At 38.4% G+C, this 15109-nt stretch overlaps 1 protein-coding gene across 29 annotated transcripts in view; it reads right to left on the bottom strand.

The window, feature by feature from the left end:
* LOC105224078 (voltage-dependent L-type calcium channel subunit beta-2) overlaps window positions 1-15109 on the bottom strand; it is a 995088-nt gene that overhangs the window by 373268 nt on the left and 606711 nt on the right. For 27 of the 29 annotated variants that reach the window (XM_049462492.1, XM_049462493.1, XM_049462517.1 and 24 more), the window contains 3 exons: window positions 10633-10749; window positions 10351-10572; window positions 10187-10286 (listed from right to left, as the gene is read on the bottom strand). In XM_049462492.1, coding sequence (XP_049318449.1) covers window positions 10187-10286; window positions 10351-10572; window positions 10633-10749 — 439 coding nt within the window. The remainder of the gene's footprint in view (window positions 1-10186; window positions 10287-10350; window positions 10573-10632; window positions 10750-15109) is intronic. The other 2 variants (XM_049462491.1, XM_049462487.1) reach the window with 1 other exon arrangement.

Genomic DNA, 15109 nt, shown 5'->3' with positions numbered 1-15109 from the left:
ATCAAATTATTTCATAAACTCATGACAAACTACTTCATTTATCTTTATTATAGACATAGGGCTATACGAGGTTTGACAATTAAGTAATGAGACAGATTTTATGGGCGCGCTTGTGGTAAACCTGTGACCTTGAAATTTCCTTCATCCTTCCCCTCTCCATTGATATATGTACCATCACTTTAGCTTGTTTAGTTCGCCTGCTGCGTCAAGTTGAGTAGATGTGTGTTTGTAGTGCTCGTCACGAAAGTGGAAAAACGAAATCAAGAGCAACGCGTCGCGATAAAATTTTGCGCCAGATTTGGCGAAACAGCTTCGGAAACGTACGCTAAAATTGTAAGAGTGTATGGTGATAGTGCTCTTAGTCACGCCAAAGCTCACAATGGTTGTCTCCGCGCGCCCCCCGCCCCAAAAAAAGCTCGCATTAGCAAGTCGAAGATGAAAACGATGATTATTGCCTTTTTGATGGCCGTGGAATCGTCCACAAAGAATTCGTTCCACCGGAAAAAACTGTGAATCAAGTCTACTATTGCCAAGTACTCGAAGGATTGCGAAAACGAGTCAACAGGGTGCGCCCAGACATCGCTCGTAACTTAATCACGACAACGCGCCGTGCCACATTGCCCTCAGCGTGTCCCAGTATTTGGCCTCTAAAGGGATCGCCATGTTGCAACAGCCGCCTTATTCACCCGACAGGTCACCCTGTGACCCTTTTTTGTTTCCTAAAAAAAAATCGGTGGCCGTGACGAGGGTACTCGCGGACATCCCAGTCGAAGCGTTCCAGAAATGTTACGAAGCATGGAAAACGTGCTGGAATCGTGGTATAGCTGCCCAAGGGGACTACTTTGAAGGAGATGGCAGAGTTGTTGTTGTTAATTTTCAAATAAACGGTTTTTATGGAATCAGTCTCATTACTTAATTGTCATACCTCGTATATATATGATCAGGATGACGTAAACGAGTTGACTGTCTGTCTGTCCGTCCGTCAATGCAAACTGTAACTTGAAATTTGCATGCGCATGTGGATTACTGCCATGCTCACATCTATAAAATGTCATAACTAAGCACTTAATAAGATATAATACTCTAATTTGGCAGAGAATCGTAATAGCAAGGGACACCAAATTAGTCTACCTCAAATATTATAAGAACTCCTACTGACAGTGTGAAAATGGATGAAATCTGAAGATAACCCGACTTACTCCCCATATAACGCTACTGCTCGAAACGACTAAAAAGGCAATAAATCAATAACTAATTACGCCAGACATTAAATTCTAGTGGGAAAATGGGGGGAAATCGGACTACAACCACACCTAATTTCCATATACCACAATTTTAAATCCCATTTGATTCGTTCACTTTCCAGTACACATTTCAAGAAAACTTAACATAAAGGTATACAAATTTACACTTATAAAATCTGGTCAATACTATCCCAACTCCCATATACTACATACTCGTATAATGATTTTCGTTTCTTTAACAAAGCTAATGCCAAATATTTAGGTCAGTATAGAATATGTATATATAAAATTGCTTGGATTCCGATCCTCTGGTTGAGGTTTTACCTTAAGGTTTCGGTTGCATCCGAATTTAGCCTTTGCTTACTTGTTAGCTATGCATTGGCAAAAATCCAAGTGTGGATGCAGTGACGAATACAAAGTATAGGAAGTATAATTTAATTATTTTATACAATTCATATACCAAACAAAAGGAAGGAAAAGGAAGACTGACAATCCAAATACGGATACACATACATATGAATTTAAAATGTACATACTGTGATAAAAAATTATGTGAAATTGTCCTTACTCCCGGATATCAGGAATGCAGGTACTTTTTTTCTAGATTGATTGGTCTGTCTATAACATTTGCTTAGTTTACTTGTTTGTGGAAAGGTTTAATTATCTTAAAATTACAGGTGTAACAACCAAAAGTGAATTTTAACATTAAATTTTGTTTGCCGAACGTTGAAAATGTTGCAAAAGAACCTTGTACCGTATTCACCCGAATTGTGCGACTTCTTGCTATTCAGCAAATTCAAGAAAGTAAAAGTGTATTTTATGGGACGGGGATTGCCTTGAAAGAAGAGAAGTTGATTTTGAAGAATAAGAAAGTACCGGATCATTTGTGAAGATATTTTGAGAAAACTCGTTTAAAGATGAACTGTTGATTTTTAAAAGTATAACGTATCGAATTGTTAAAAAAATATTTCTTTATTCTTTCAAAAGTGTGCCTCTTAACACATTAATAAATACCGTAAATCTATAAATGTAATTTAGAAAATAAAAAATAAATAACGACGACTTTTTATAGTTTAATTCTGGGAAATTACTAAATTTAAAACTAACATAATTAAATACAAAACAAAATATTCGAGTACCTATATTAATTACACTGGCGTACAAAAAAAAAATTTTGTGCAGCTCTGTCCGTATCTGTAGTCGGTAAAGTATTGCTGCTACTAGATGTCAGCTGACAGCTCTGGTTTACCTACAAGTCTTATTTTAATTGTACAAATTTATTAAGGAAATTAAGTCGAGTAGTTACAGTAATGCTCCTGACAAGTTTTGTTATATTGTATATGCGGCGAGTATATAACTAAAAATCAACGGAACCCGATTAATGATATTGTAATTCGCTTGTATTCTGCTTACTTTGGCATTGAAATTGGCAATTAAGATAAAGATAAAACGCGAACTGATATGAAAAATGTGACTGATATTTTCGTATTAGCTCACAAAATATACAAAATCAGGTCTAGAATCTTAGGCACCAAAATGAGTGTAGGCCAGTGTTATAAATATTCAACGTTTTCAAAACCAGCAGTATGATTTTCTGTATTATTCTTAATGCTTCTACTAACTGGCTTATTTAATGCGTTATCGCACACTTGCACTTTTTCAATACCACCAGCGTAGTTTTCATCAGATTTCTACCTTTTTACAATAAATTAGTAGAAGCTATAAAAACTTATTCTAAACAAGCCTGGTTTATTCTGCTTTAGTGGTTTGGAAATATTTACACACAATGAAGACAGGTGAATTAATCGGAGAAGTTAAATATCTCCTAAAAATTGGATAATGAACAAAACAAACTTCCTGGGCTACGTCATAGGCAGTAACATGCCACGTTATCAAAGGAGCAAAAATAATCGGTAAATGAATTACCAGTAAGGTCCGCTAGACCCGAAGCGCAAAAAACCAAAAACTTGCTGCTGAGTCCAACCCTCATGAGAGCTAGGCTCCTCCCGACTCAGGTAAACGACTCATGAACACCCGAACCGACCGTGCATTCATCATCGCAGCAGATTCGGAAGTCAATGTCAGTGGAGGACTTACATATTTAAAAGGGCGTTCAACGATATTATATTGGAGCTAATTCTTACGTCGTCTTCGAACAGGTATTCAAAATTGACATGATTCGGTCGAAAAGTGAGTCTTCGCTGGGTAAAAATGTCCAACAAATTCCTACTTCTGGGGGCACTAAACATGACCTTCAAATACGGTACGGAACGCAACTTATTATTTGGACAGACAGCCTGGAATGGCTCAGACTGTAGTACTAAGAAACTGGTTCCATTCGATTACAATAATTCAAAGCCCCATCTTTATCAATACACGTCGGAGGGATGTTTCAGTTATAATCATATGAAACAGAAGCTAGTCAGGCCTAAAAATAGGTTAGTAAGGCTTAAGTAAACTTTTTAACACTCTTCAAAGGTATTTCAGCTTCAAAGATAATAACGTGGGGCTACCAAATGTATGAGAACGGAGCACACGTTCAGTCCGTTAAGTTCTGTGTTCACTACAAACAAGCCATGGAGGAATGGGGAACTAAAAAACCTTCAACGTAATTCTCACAGGGTCTTCAAAGCGCCTAAGGTTTAATAGCAACAAGTTCTGGAATGCTTATTCGATCGCTTTTCGTGAATATAACATTCTGTTACAGATAGCATCAGCGGAACAGGAAATATGAAAAGATTTTGTTTGAAGGACCACATGTAAAGCGCATTAATGGTTGATAGCCAAGGTCGCAGGGCCCTTAACATGGAGAATTTTAAAATATTACTCGATACACATTTAGCAAGGTCTAAAGTGAGACGTTCTCAACCTGTACAACTGCACAGTTAAAAGAAGGTTTCGTGTTCACCCTGGAAAAGATTGATAAGAGTTTTTAATAGCTTCAACTTCTTTAAAGCAGTCGGCTCTGGCAGTATATTTTTCCCTCTAATGCAGATACATTATCTCAACGTACTATATAACTGCCTCTGATCGGTTAACGTACACGAATGGGAGGCACAACTGACAGTTATCTTCTTTTAAAACCAGGAAAGAGAAACTGTTCCGTGCCAAAATCTTATAGCCCAGTCAGCCTAGCATCCTTCCTGCAAAAAGATATTGAAAGGTCTGCTAGGCTCAGAAGGGATTGAAGGTCAGGAGTTAAAAGGCTTCAAATACGTTCATCTTATTATGGATTACAAGCTTTTTATTCATGTAACAATTTCCTTCAATTTCCTTTTGGCAAAAGAATATAATTGTTTTCTCTTTATATGTAAGAGTAGTTTTTATTGAAATATAAGATGCATTGGCAGACAAGAAAATCAATGTTAAGTAATTAATTTTATAGTTCAATTTCTTTCTTTAAACATATTTTAAATCGATATTAACAATCGTATTTCTGTTATTTATGATCATATTTATGTATGTACCTTTTCATTTAAAAATGCGATCTATGACTCCGTACTAGGGCGATTCCTTCGAAGTTGAAATAACATTCTCAAATTTCTTACCAGCGAATAACTATTTCACGATTGCAAACATAGATCAAATCCTGGAGAATATAGTAGTTCCAGGATATAAGCCAACCGGTTATTCTTGCTGTTGTAGCGAGTACCTAAACAATTTTTAGAGAAAGCAAAAATCAATTCTCATTGACACCACTTAGCCATAGGTTCAGAAAAAGGGCTGATTCGACAGGGTCAGACCAAAGAAAGAGGTGTTAAGTGAATGAGTCTGATGGGGCATGCAAAGAAATAGTAAGTATCATGCCTGCAATGACTTGTCTGAAGTTAGGCTCGTCTGAAATCGCGTAAATTGTTAAAGTTCATCGACTTATTTTGGAAATGTTCTCTTGATATTTCTAGAAGGCGGCTGTTCTTCAAGCAGATGATTGTTGATGGGATGATTTCTCTAAAACATTCCAGCAAAAACTGCTTCGAAAAGTGTGCATTATGATTCTCAACCGGGTCTTCATGGAATTCTAGTATTGAAGAGAGAGCTAAGAAGTCGTTGGTTGCCTTGTACCGCTACAGAGGATCTATTGACAAAAGGTGTAGTTTCTCAAGGAAAGTAGTTCTGGCATATTATGTTAGGGGTGTATGTGTGGTGGAGGACCCTAAAAGTACCACACTTGTAAGAAGCTCGAGAGCAATCAACAAGCAGCGCCCATCGGCATGACTGAAAGACTAAAGTTGCATAACCAAACTCTGGTAATCTAGGGGTAAATTTTCTCTTTATCAATTTCAGCCTTAGACTTCCTGACTATTACAGTGATTTTCAAGTCAAGGTTGCTGCCAGTAAGGTAGCGGTAAATTTACTGTTCCGGAGTGAATCCTCCTTCAGAGAAATGAATAACCGCTCTGATAGCCGATACTAGCCTTGAGATCAGTAACCGTGTGTTCAAAGCAGGTTAAGGAATGCCTAACCTTGTTGTAAATGGTAGCGTGTCACTTTGTGATATGACTAGTATGGGTATCATTCCACAATGGAATCGCAGGCAACTGTAAAGCTGATAAGCTGGCACGGAATGGTAATCTAGCTATCAGGGAACGGGCCTTTGCTCCCTTCTCTTCGTGTATTCTACTGCTAAATACATAGCTGGGCTTCGCGTCAACTTGGCCGGTACTGTGCTATCATCATCATCGGTTAATGTGCTATCGGACGATCCCTTTGGCATAAGATCGATCATAAGCGATCCAGTCTTTGCCCTCGTAAGGCTAACCTCTCCATAGATGTGGGGGTTTTAAAAGGCCACTGCCTAATCAAGTGTCAGATTGAAAAGATTATGGAAGAATGGGAGGTGGAATCATTCAGCACGTCCTTTTTGATCCAATTGCGAGAGTAAGGATTGAAATCTAGTTGTCCCACCGAACTGGTGCGAATAAATATTAAACGCATGAGAAAAATTTAATTGATCACAAGGCGCTTTGCTGACTTATAAGTTTGAATAACTGGCGTTAATTACCCTAGTTTCGAGCTTATGGATAACTATCGCTCTCCGTAATTAGATAACCTTACTTAAGTAGCGGTTGTTATGTTTTCTCCTACACTCGTGGGTCGAAAATATGAAACAAACTAATAATAATAAAACACTAAATAATGTTAGTTATTTTTAAAAATATTTCATACCCAGCAAATAGGGGATAAGTTCGGGTGTCTTGTGTTGTATTTATATGCATGTTTTCGAATATATTGTGAAACTAAACTAAAAGATTTGTCTAAAATATTAAGTGAAGAGAGCACAAGCCTTTAGAAGAGGCATTTTGTTGAAAAATAACAAAATTATATTCAAAAGGTATAGTTTCATAGTAAAGCCCCCATTTGGGGATAATTGGCAGAACCATTAAATTTCACCAGCATTTTATAGGTGGTTTCTATAAGCATTATTTTGACACATCGGAAGGTTTTTAAGAGTCAGAATGATTTCTTAAAACTACAGGAGGCTGTTGATTGGATAAAGGAGAAAGAAGACGTCTGAATAAGACGTCATTCCTCCTGACTCTGCCATTGTAAGTGATGAAAAGGAGGTAAATGAAGAGAATTGGGTGTGCTCTGTCATGCCGAATGATGTAATGGAAGAATTGAGGTAGTTCACGTCGTCTAGACGATTCCAATTGGAATTAAAGTGATAAATAAACACTTCCATGGTATGGTTGGCGCAAGTTAATTTTGACGTCCCCACAACCTGCATCAACTACCCTGGGATAAGTCTCCTAAACATCGCGTGTAAGGTTCTATCGAGCGTATTGTGTGAAAGATTAAAAGCCCAACAATCAACAACTGATTGGATCATATCAGTGTGGCTTTAGACCTTAAAAATCAACAACCGACCAAATATTCAACATGCGCCAAATCATGGTGTTTAAATGAGTTAAGCCTTCACCCACTCTACCTGGGAAAAACTGGCGCACCCTAGCTCGACACAACACCAATACACCACACCTGGGGACACATCGGATTTCACCACAGCAGATGTCAACTACCCAAAAGAATAGGATCATCGCTGTTTATTAACACATTCGTTTACACACTGTGCCACGTCGACACCTTTCGCCAGCACATACATTTCGGTACACATCTTATCAACAACATTTCAATTTTTGGTTTGCGACACCCATTCCACGCATTTAAGTTGTACTAAAAACGCTCGACATCGTCTCCACCCATCTCCGCCGCGCTACAGCTGTACACCTCGATCGTCGTCTATCCTGCGCGCAACGCTCAGCTTTTAATTCTAAAGCAGCCGGATACTGTCTCGCAACTCGAACACGATCCGAAGCAACTCCATCGCCAGCACCGGCATCATATTAATTAACTTGTTAAAATACAAACTTAACGCTTTCAATAAAATTGTTAAATGCAAACCTAAAATACAGATATTTTCATTTCAATCAAAGCAGTGGTGTGTGTTCCCCAATAAATTCGGTATATATTTAAATACATGGAAAAGACAAGTAAAAAAATTATTTGACACACACCACCTCTTCGATAAAACTAATACGGCTATGTAAACTGTGATTGAGCAACACCAAAAGTTCCGCCAGGATCAGCAAGGACCTCTCCGAGCTGCTTGAGAAAATAATTCGAACTGCAGAACTTAATCAAGCAGGTACAATCTTTTATAAGAGTGTATATGAGTGGCCTCAACTCCCGCGCCGTTAGTTCTGCTTTCTCCAGGAATGGTGCCACCGAAGCACACCACTTCTTGCTGAAGCAACATCTGCGTAAGCCTACTTGATCATATCAAACGTCTCTGTCGCAGTTTTACCGGACTCGATAAGGAAGCAAAGCAAATAGGTTTGGCAGTGAATAAGGACAAAACGAAATGTCTGCTGTCATGCCAACAGTCGTTGCACTCGCGACTTGGCTCTCACGTCACTGTTGATAATTTCGTCTATCTTTGAACCAGTATCAACCCCACCAACAATGTCAGCCTGGATATCCAACCCAGAATAACTCTTGCCAACAGGTGCTACTTCGGACTAAGTAGGCAATTGAGAAGTAAAGTCCTCTTTTGACGAAAAAAAACTAAACTCTTTAAATCACTCATTATTCCCGTCCTGCTATATGATGGAGGCATGGACGATAATAACATCCGATGAGCCGACGTTACGAGTTTTCGAGAGAAAGGTTCTGCGAAAGCTTTATGGTCCTTTGCGAGTCCTTTGGCCACGGCGAATATCGCATTCAATGGAACGAGCTGTTTGAGATATACGACGACATTGACATGGTTCAGCGAAATAAAAGACATCGGCTACGCTGGCTAAGTTATGTCGTTCGAATGGACGAAAACACTACAGCTCTGAAAGTATTCGACGTACCCGCCGGAAGCAGAGGAAGAGAAAGACTTCCACTTCGTTGTAAAGACCAATTGGAGAAGGACCTGGCTTGGAATCTCCAATTGGCGCCACGTAGCGAAAGGAAGAAACGACTGGCGCGATGTTGTTAACTCGGCTATAATCGCCGAAAATAAATAAAAAATAAAAAAAAAAATGCATTTGTTTGATAACAGTCTAGTCTGTTCGACTGACAAAATGTTTAAAATAAGACGTCGATGTAATTCATTCTAGCCAATTGGGAGTTCTTCACGAAACACTATCAGTGAACGACATCCAGCAAAACAGTTTATAGATTTGGTTATAGGAATTGAGCAGCAATAAGTGCAGATGGATATTGTTATAGTTACGTGTACTCTAGGAAGCCTGTAAAGCTATTTACACAATGTCTACGATAAGGAAATTCTTCCCAAGATATTGAAAATGCAACGCCTAGTCCTATTACAGAAATTAAACAAACCAGCAGGGGAACTGAGTTCTTATCGCTCACTATGCATAATTGACACAATTGAAGTTTAAATAGAACAAATAAACAAATATGAATTTATAAAAATTGCAAAGTCCTTGGTGTCTTGCTTCGCTAGATACAGGATCTTACTTACTGGCACTTTTACAAAATTATTATGAACAACTTCACTTCTTTATTACTTTTATTTTTATATTTATTTTCACACTTTTTTGTCCACACTCTTCGGAAAAGAATGAACGATATCTCACAGCTTATATTAGCTTACAATTGAAACACAGACAAGCTTATCCATTAAAAGAGACTACATAATGCAAAAAAACGCACGTCAAAAGAATGAAAATAAGAAGACTTAGAAGCAGGCAACTTTGGGCATGAAAGGGTTAGAGTAACTGAACTGAAAAATAAAATTTAAGATACATGATTTTCAGGATTAGAAAGTAAATGCTCGTATTCGTATTGAGCTTAACTTCTTTACACTTACAATTTAAGCTACCTCATAAGTAGGAACACGACCGCTTTAGCCATTATTTTATTGTTAAAATGTCTTTATTACGCAAAGCTTACCACTACACTTTCTAAAACTTTTTTCGTACTTTTTCGTTCGTTCGCAATTTTTGTCAATTTTGTTTTTGTTTTATGTTTTTAGTAAACATAAGTAAATCAAATTATATTTTCTAAGTATAATTATAGTTTTGAATTTATTACGTTTAATGAGTAAAACACAAATTATCTTTTCTGCGCTTTTACAAAAGCGGTCAATTTTATTGTCTTTAAAGTAATAACGCGACTAAACATTGTGTTTCAATCAAAAAAAATTAAAATTTATCTCACGTCATTCTCTTATATTTCGCATTTTGTTTTAAATTTTTTATAAATAACATGTCATTAACTAATTTTTAAATAAAAAATTTCTCTACCGCTATATAGTGTTGTCAGATATGCGCAACACTTGAAAATTTTGAATGGTAAGCTTTGCTTGGACACAAGTGTATGTTTCACTTTGCTTTGCAAGTGGAGAGAATCTAAAATGTTCGGTTACACTCTTAGGCCTTTCCCATTTGTTTATTTTACATTTGAGAAATCTTAGACTTCCAACTTACCAGGTGTTGGTGGAGTACTACCACGCATTGTTTCCCCAGCTCCTACGTTATTTGTTGAAGAGACTTTAGTACCATACAATCTGGATGGCCTCGTCTGGTTCTTTCGATAAAAAGAAATTGTAATGCCATCTAAATAGAGTGATAGTTAAAATACGTGAACTTACCTGTATACGAATATGTTCCAACTTAACTGGACTTGGAATAAACCCGACATCACAACCCTCTTTAACCAACCTTCCAATCCACCAATTGTTGTCATACTTTTCTTTAATGTGAAGAAATTCTCTTATTTCAAATGACACGGCACTTCCTTGAACTGGCGAATCATCATCAACTGTAGCATCATATGCAACATTCGTCCGTACTGCAAACGCTACAGGTTTACCCTATTGTTTTAATTATTTAAAATTAAATACAAATTTATTAAATAAAAGACATTGTTTTACCCTCGCCTTTTCCAATTGGCTTAGAGCATGCCTTTCTCTTTCTCGTCGAAGTGTTTCTTTTTCATCGTCAAGCGACAGATCGGACGAGGGTTGCGAATAGTTAGAATCAGCGGAACTCTAAAATAATAGATTTCATAGTGTTTGCGTTAAACAATTTAGAAATAAGTTTGAAGAATAGAGCGAATAAAATCCATTAATATTTGTCAGATTACATAAATAAATCTTAATTCAGTGCATTGTATTGTAGTAGCATACAATTTTCTGGCATTTACTTCAGGGCTACTAAGCCATCCTTTTTTTTTTAATTTTGAAAAAAATTTATTCTACGCAGTGCTTATAATTTGCTAAAATTACTAATTAGATATTAACTGCTATATGTCATCGTTTGGATTCAAATTGAGGACTCAGAAAGGTGAAAGTTTAGTTTTTTTGGAGCAGCATTAATTAAGTATTACCGAATAGGTATTTCTGTAATTAAAAACTACATGTCTCGAGACCACATCCCATTATTAGTATCAAACATACCAATATAACGATTGCTAAAAGGACTAGAATGAGACTAAAGACTTTGGGTTTGGCCAGAAAATATTCGATTTAAAAAAATTTATTGAACCGATCATTACAATTTTTTAAAAACTTTTAAAATACGCTCCTTCTGCGTCGATGGAGCGCTGCCAGCGCGATTTCCAAGCATTGAAGCCGTCACGAGTGAGGGTCGAGGTTGGGAACCCCTTTCATCGGCATTTTCAGGCAAGCAAACAACAAAAAGTCGGGGGAAGGGGGGCGAACACGTCTGCGCTGTAGGGCAGCTGCCCAAGCGTTGAGATGCCGGCCTTAGTTAGGTAACAGTTCACAAGAAAGGAGGTGTGAGCCGGGGCGTTCTCGAGGTGAAACTTTCAATTGGCTGCGATGTCTTGTCGGACCCGATTGACCCTTCGTTTGAGTCTCTTGAAGACTTCCACGTAGAACTTGGCGTTGACGGTTTGTCCAGGAGAAATAAATTCATGGTAGACGATGCCTTTGGTGTCAAAAACGACAATGAGCATCGTCTTCACTTTGGATTTGCTCATTATTCCGGTCTTTATCAGCGTCCTCCTCCCGGTTCTCCAAAAAGGAATGGTGCCACCGAAACACACCACTTCTTGCTGAAGCAACGTCTGCGAAAGCCTGCTTGATCATATCAAACGTCTCTGTCGCAGTTTTACCGAGTTCCACACAGCATTTAATCGCGTACCTCTGCTCTAACGAACGCGGTGTTTTCGGTTTGCACCACTCCAAGCGAAGCCAGGTCTTTCTCTTCCTCTGCTTCCGGCGGGTACGTCGAATACTTTTAGAGCTGGAGTGATTTCGTCCATTCGGACGACATAACGTAGCCAGCGTAGCCGATGTCTTTTAATTCGCTGAACTATGTCAATGTCGTCGTATATCTCATACAGCTCATCTTTCCATTGAATGCGATATTCGCCGTGGCCAACGCGCAAAGGAGCATAAATCTTTCGCATAACCTTTCCCTCGAAAACTCGTAACGTCAACTCATCAGATGTTATCATCGTTCATGCCTCCATCATATAGCAGGACGGGAATAACGAGTGATTTATAGAGTTTAGTTTTTTTTCGTCCAGAGAGGACTTTACTTCTCAATTGCCTACTTAGTCCGAAGTAGCACCTTTTGGCAAGAGTTATTCTGGGTTGGATATCCAGGCTGACATTGCTGGTGGGGTTGATACTGGTTCCCAGACAAACGAAATTATCTACGACTTCAATGTCATGACTGTCAACAGTGACGTGAGAGCCAAGTCGCGAATGCGACGACTGTTGGTTTGACAGGACATTTCGTTTTGTCCTCATTCACTGCCACACCTATGTCCTTTGCTTCCTTATCGAGTCTGGAGAAAGCAGAACTAGCGGCGCGGGTGTTGAGGCCACTCTTATAGTAGATTGTAACCCGATTAAGTTCTGCAGCTCGAATTATTTTCTCCAGCAGCTCAGAGAGATCCTTCCTGATCCTGACTGAACTTTTGGTGTTGCTCAACGTCAGTTTTTATAACCGTATTAGTTGTGACGAAGACACGGGGTGTGTAAAATTTTTTTAAGGGTCTTTTGCACGATTTGGCGCATGGTGAATATCTGGTCGGTTGTTGATATTCGAGGTCTAAAGCCACACTGATAACGTTCAATCAGTTTGTTGACTGTGGGCTTTAATCTTTCACACAATACGCTCGATAGAACCTGGCTAGATGAGTTGACTCTCCCATCTCTACACACGGCACTGAACGACCACACGACAACACACCACACTAACGTGATCCACATTTGAAGACACACATTCAGACATTCCAAATGAAGATACCACACACTAATACACACGAGTATATACCACACATGCGGACATCACACCACAACTCTACACTATCCAACCATCAAAACGGATCGCTCCAGTAGACGAGGCCTCCTTTTCTTTCCTCGATCTCGCACCGAACGTGTCACGCAGCGTCATTTTACACATTCCGTACATATATTACGTCATGTTTCAGTGAATAAAACAAAAACCCCCAAACGACTGTGTCTTTTTTAATTAAATATTTTACCGGTGAAATATCTAGTGCCGATTGTCGAGGTAAGTGGTGGCTAAAAAGAACGTAATAAACATTGGCAAAAGCAAAATTAAAAGTAAATTGTGCTATGATAAGAAAGTCCAGTTAAAACAGGAAAAAAAGTGAGGAATCAACAGTGTAGTCACCTCATAAGAGTGCACTGCAGTGGCGACATACATATAAATACTTAAATGCGAATACTAGGCAAAACTTTTGCCCTCCAAAGAAAAAGAAAAAACCAAAAGGTGTAAACTACAAAAAATATATATACTCGTATGTACCAGAGAGCTGCAACGAGTATGATAAAATCAGAACAAACAGTCGTGCCAAAAACACAATCAAATCAATTCAGTTCAGCATAGACAACATTGTTAATCAATTCGTGTATCTGCCAGCGTCAACTGATCTGATACAACACGAACAATCTGTTCTTCGGCAATCACGATCGTGTAAACGTATAGCTGGCTTCGGTTGCAATAGTATCATGTCAGTTCATAGCGTTGCGGCGATTGCTTGAATTGAAATGAAACTATAAGTAAATCTATGGGTAAATCTAAAAGTACGAGTACAGCAAACAACAACAATTTACTGCTGGACTGATTTGAATCATGTGTGGCGAAAAATGTATCAGCTTTGAAAATGTGCGCATGATACAAATTTTCGATGCGTAAACAATGCAAATTCCATCGAGTACGTACATACATATATATGTACATACATTTCTTGTATGTATGTACATGATGGAATTTCCATTATACCTATAACATATGTTGTACATACGTACATACATACATATACATACAAACATATATATTTGAAATAGAACAGAAGGTCACGACTAAATCAGTGTTTAGGGGATGATATACAAACCGAACGCTGTCGATCATTTCAATCATTGAATCAGTGATTTTTTTGAGGTTAGGATTTTCATGCATTAGTATTTGACAGATCACGTGGGATTTCAGACATGGTGTCAAAGAGAAAGATGCTCAGTATGCTTTGACATTTCATCATGAATAGACTTACTAACGAGCAACGCTTGCAAATCATTGAATTTTATTACCAAAATCAGTGTTCGGTTCGAAATGTGTTTCGCGCGCGTGTTTTGTTCAGCGATGAGGCTCATTTCTGGTTGAATGGCTACGTAAATAAGCAAAATTGCCGCATTTGGGGTGAAGAGCAACCAGAAGCCGTTCAAGAACTGCCCATGCATCCCGAAAAATGCACTGTTTGGTGTGGTTTGTACGCTGGTGGAATCATTGGACCGTATTTTTTCAAAGATGCTGTTGGACGCAACGTTACGGTGAATGGCGATCGCTATCGTTCGATGCTAACAAACTTTTTGTTGCCAAAAATGGAAGAACTGAACTTGGTTGACATGTGGTTTCAACAAGATGGCGCTACATGCCACACAGCTCGCGATTCTATGGCCATTTTGAGGGAAAACTTCGGACAACAATTCATCTCAAGAAATGGACCCGTAAGTTGGCCACCAAGATCATGCGATTTAACGCCTTTAGACTATTTTTTGTGGGGCTACGTCAAGTCTAAAGTCTACAGAAATAAGCCAGCAACTATTCCAGCTTTGGAAGACAACATTTCCGAAGAAATTCGGGCTATTCCGGCCGAAATGCTCGAAAAAGTTGCCCAAAATTGGACTTTCCGAATGGACCACCTAAGACGCAGCCGCGGTCAACATTTAAATGAAATTATCTTCAAAAAGTAAATGTCATGAACCAATCTAACGTTTCAAATAAAGAACCGATGAGATTTTGCAAATTTTATGCGTTTTTTTTTTTTAAAAAGTTATCAAGCTCTTAAAAAATCACCCTTTATAAGTATGCATCACTTCACATCACAGGTATAAGCCGATCGCTAGTGAT

This window comes from Bactrocera dorsalis, chromosome 1 (genome assembly GCF_023373825.1).
Source record: "Bactrocera dorsalis isolate Fly_Bdor chromosome 1, ASM2337382v1, whole genome shotgun sequence".
Lineage (NCBI taxonomy): Eukaryota > Metazoa > Arthropoda > Insecta > Diptera > Tephritidae > Bactrocera > Bactrocera dorsalis.
The sequence above is the reverse complement of the archived record's forward strand: the minus strand, read 5'-3'. Positions and strand labels throughout refer to the sequence as shown.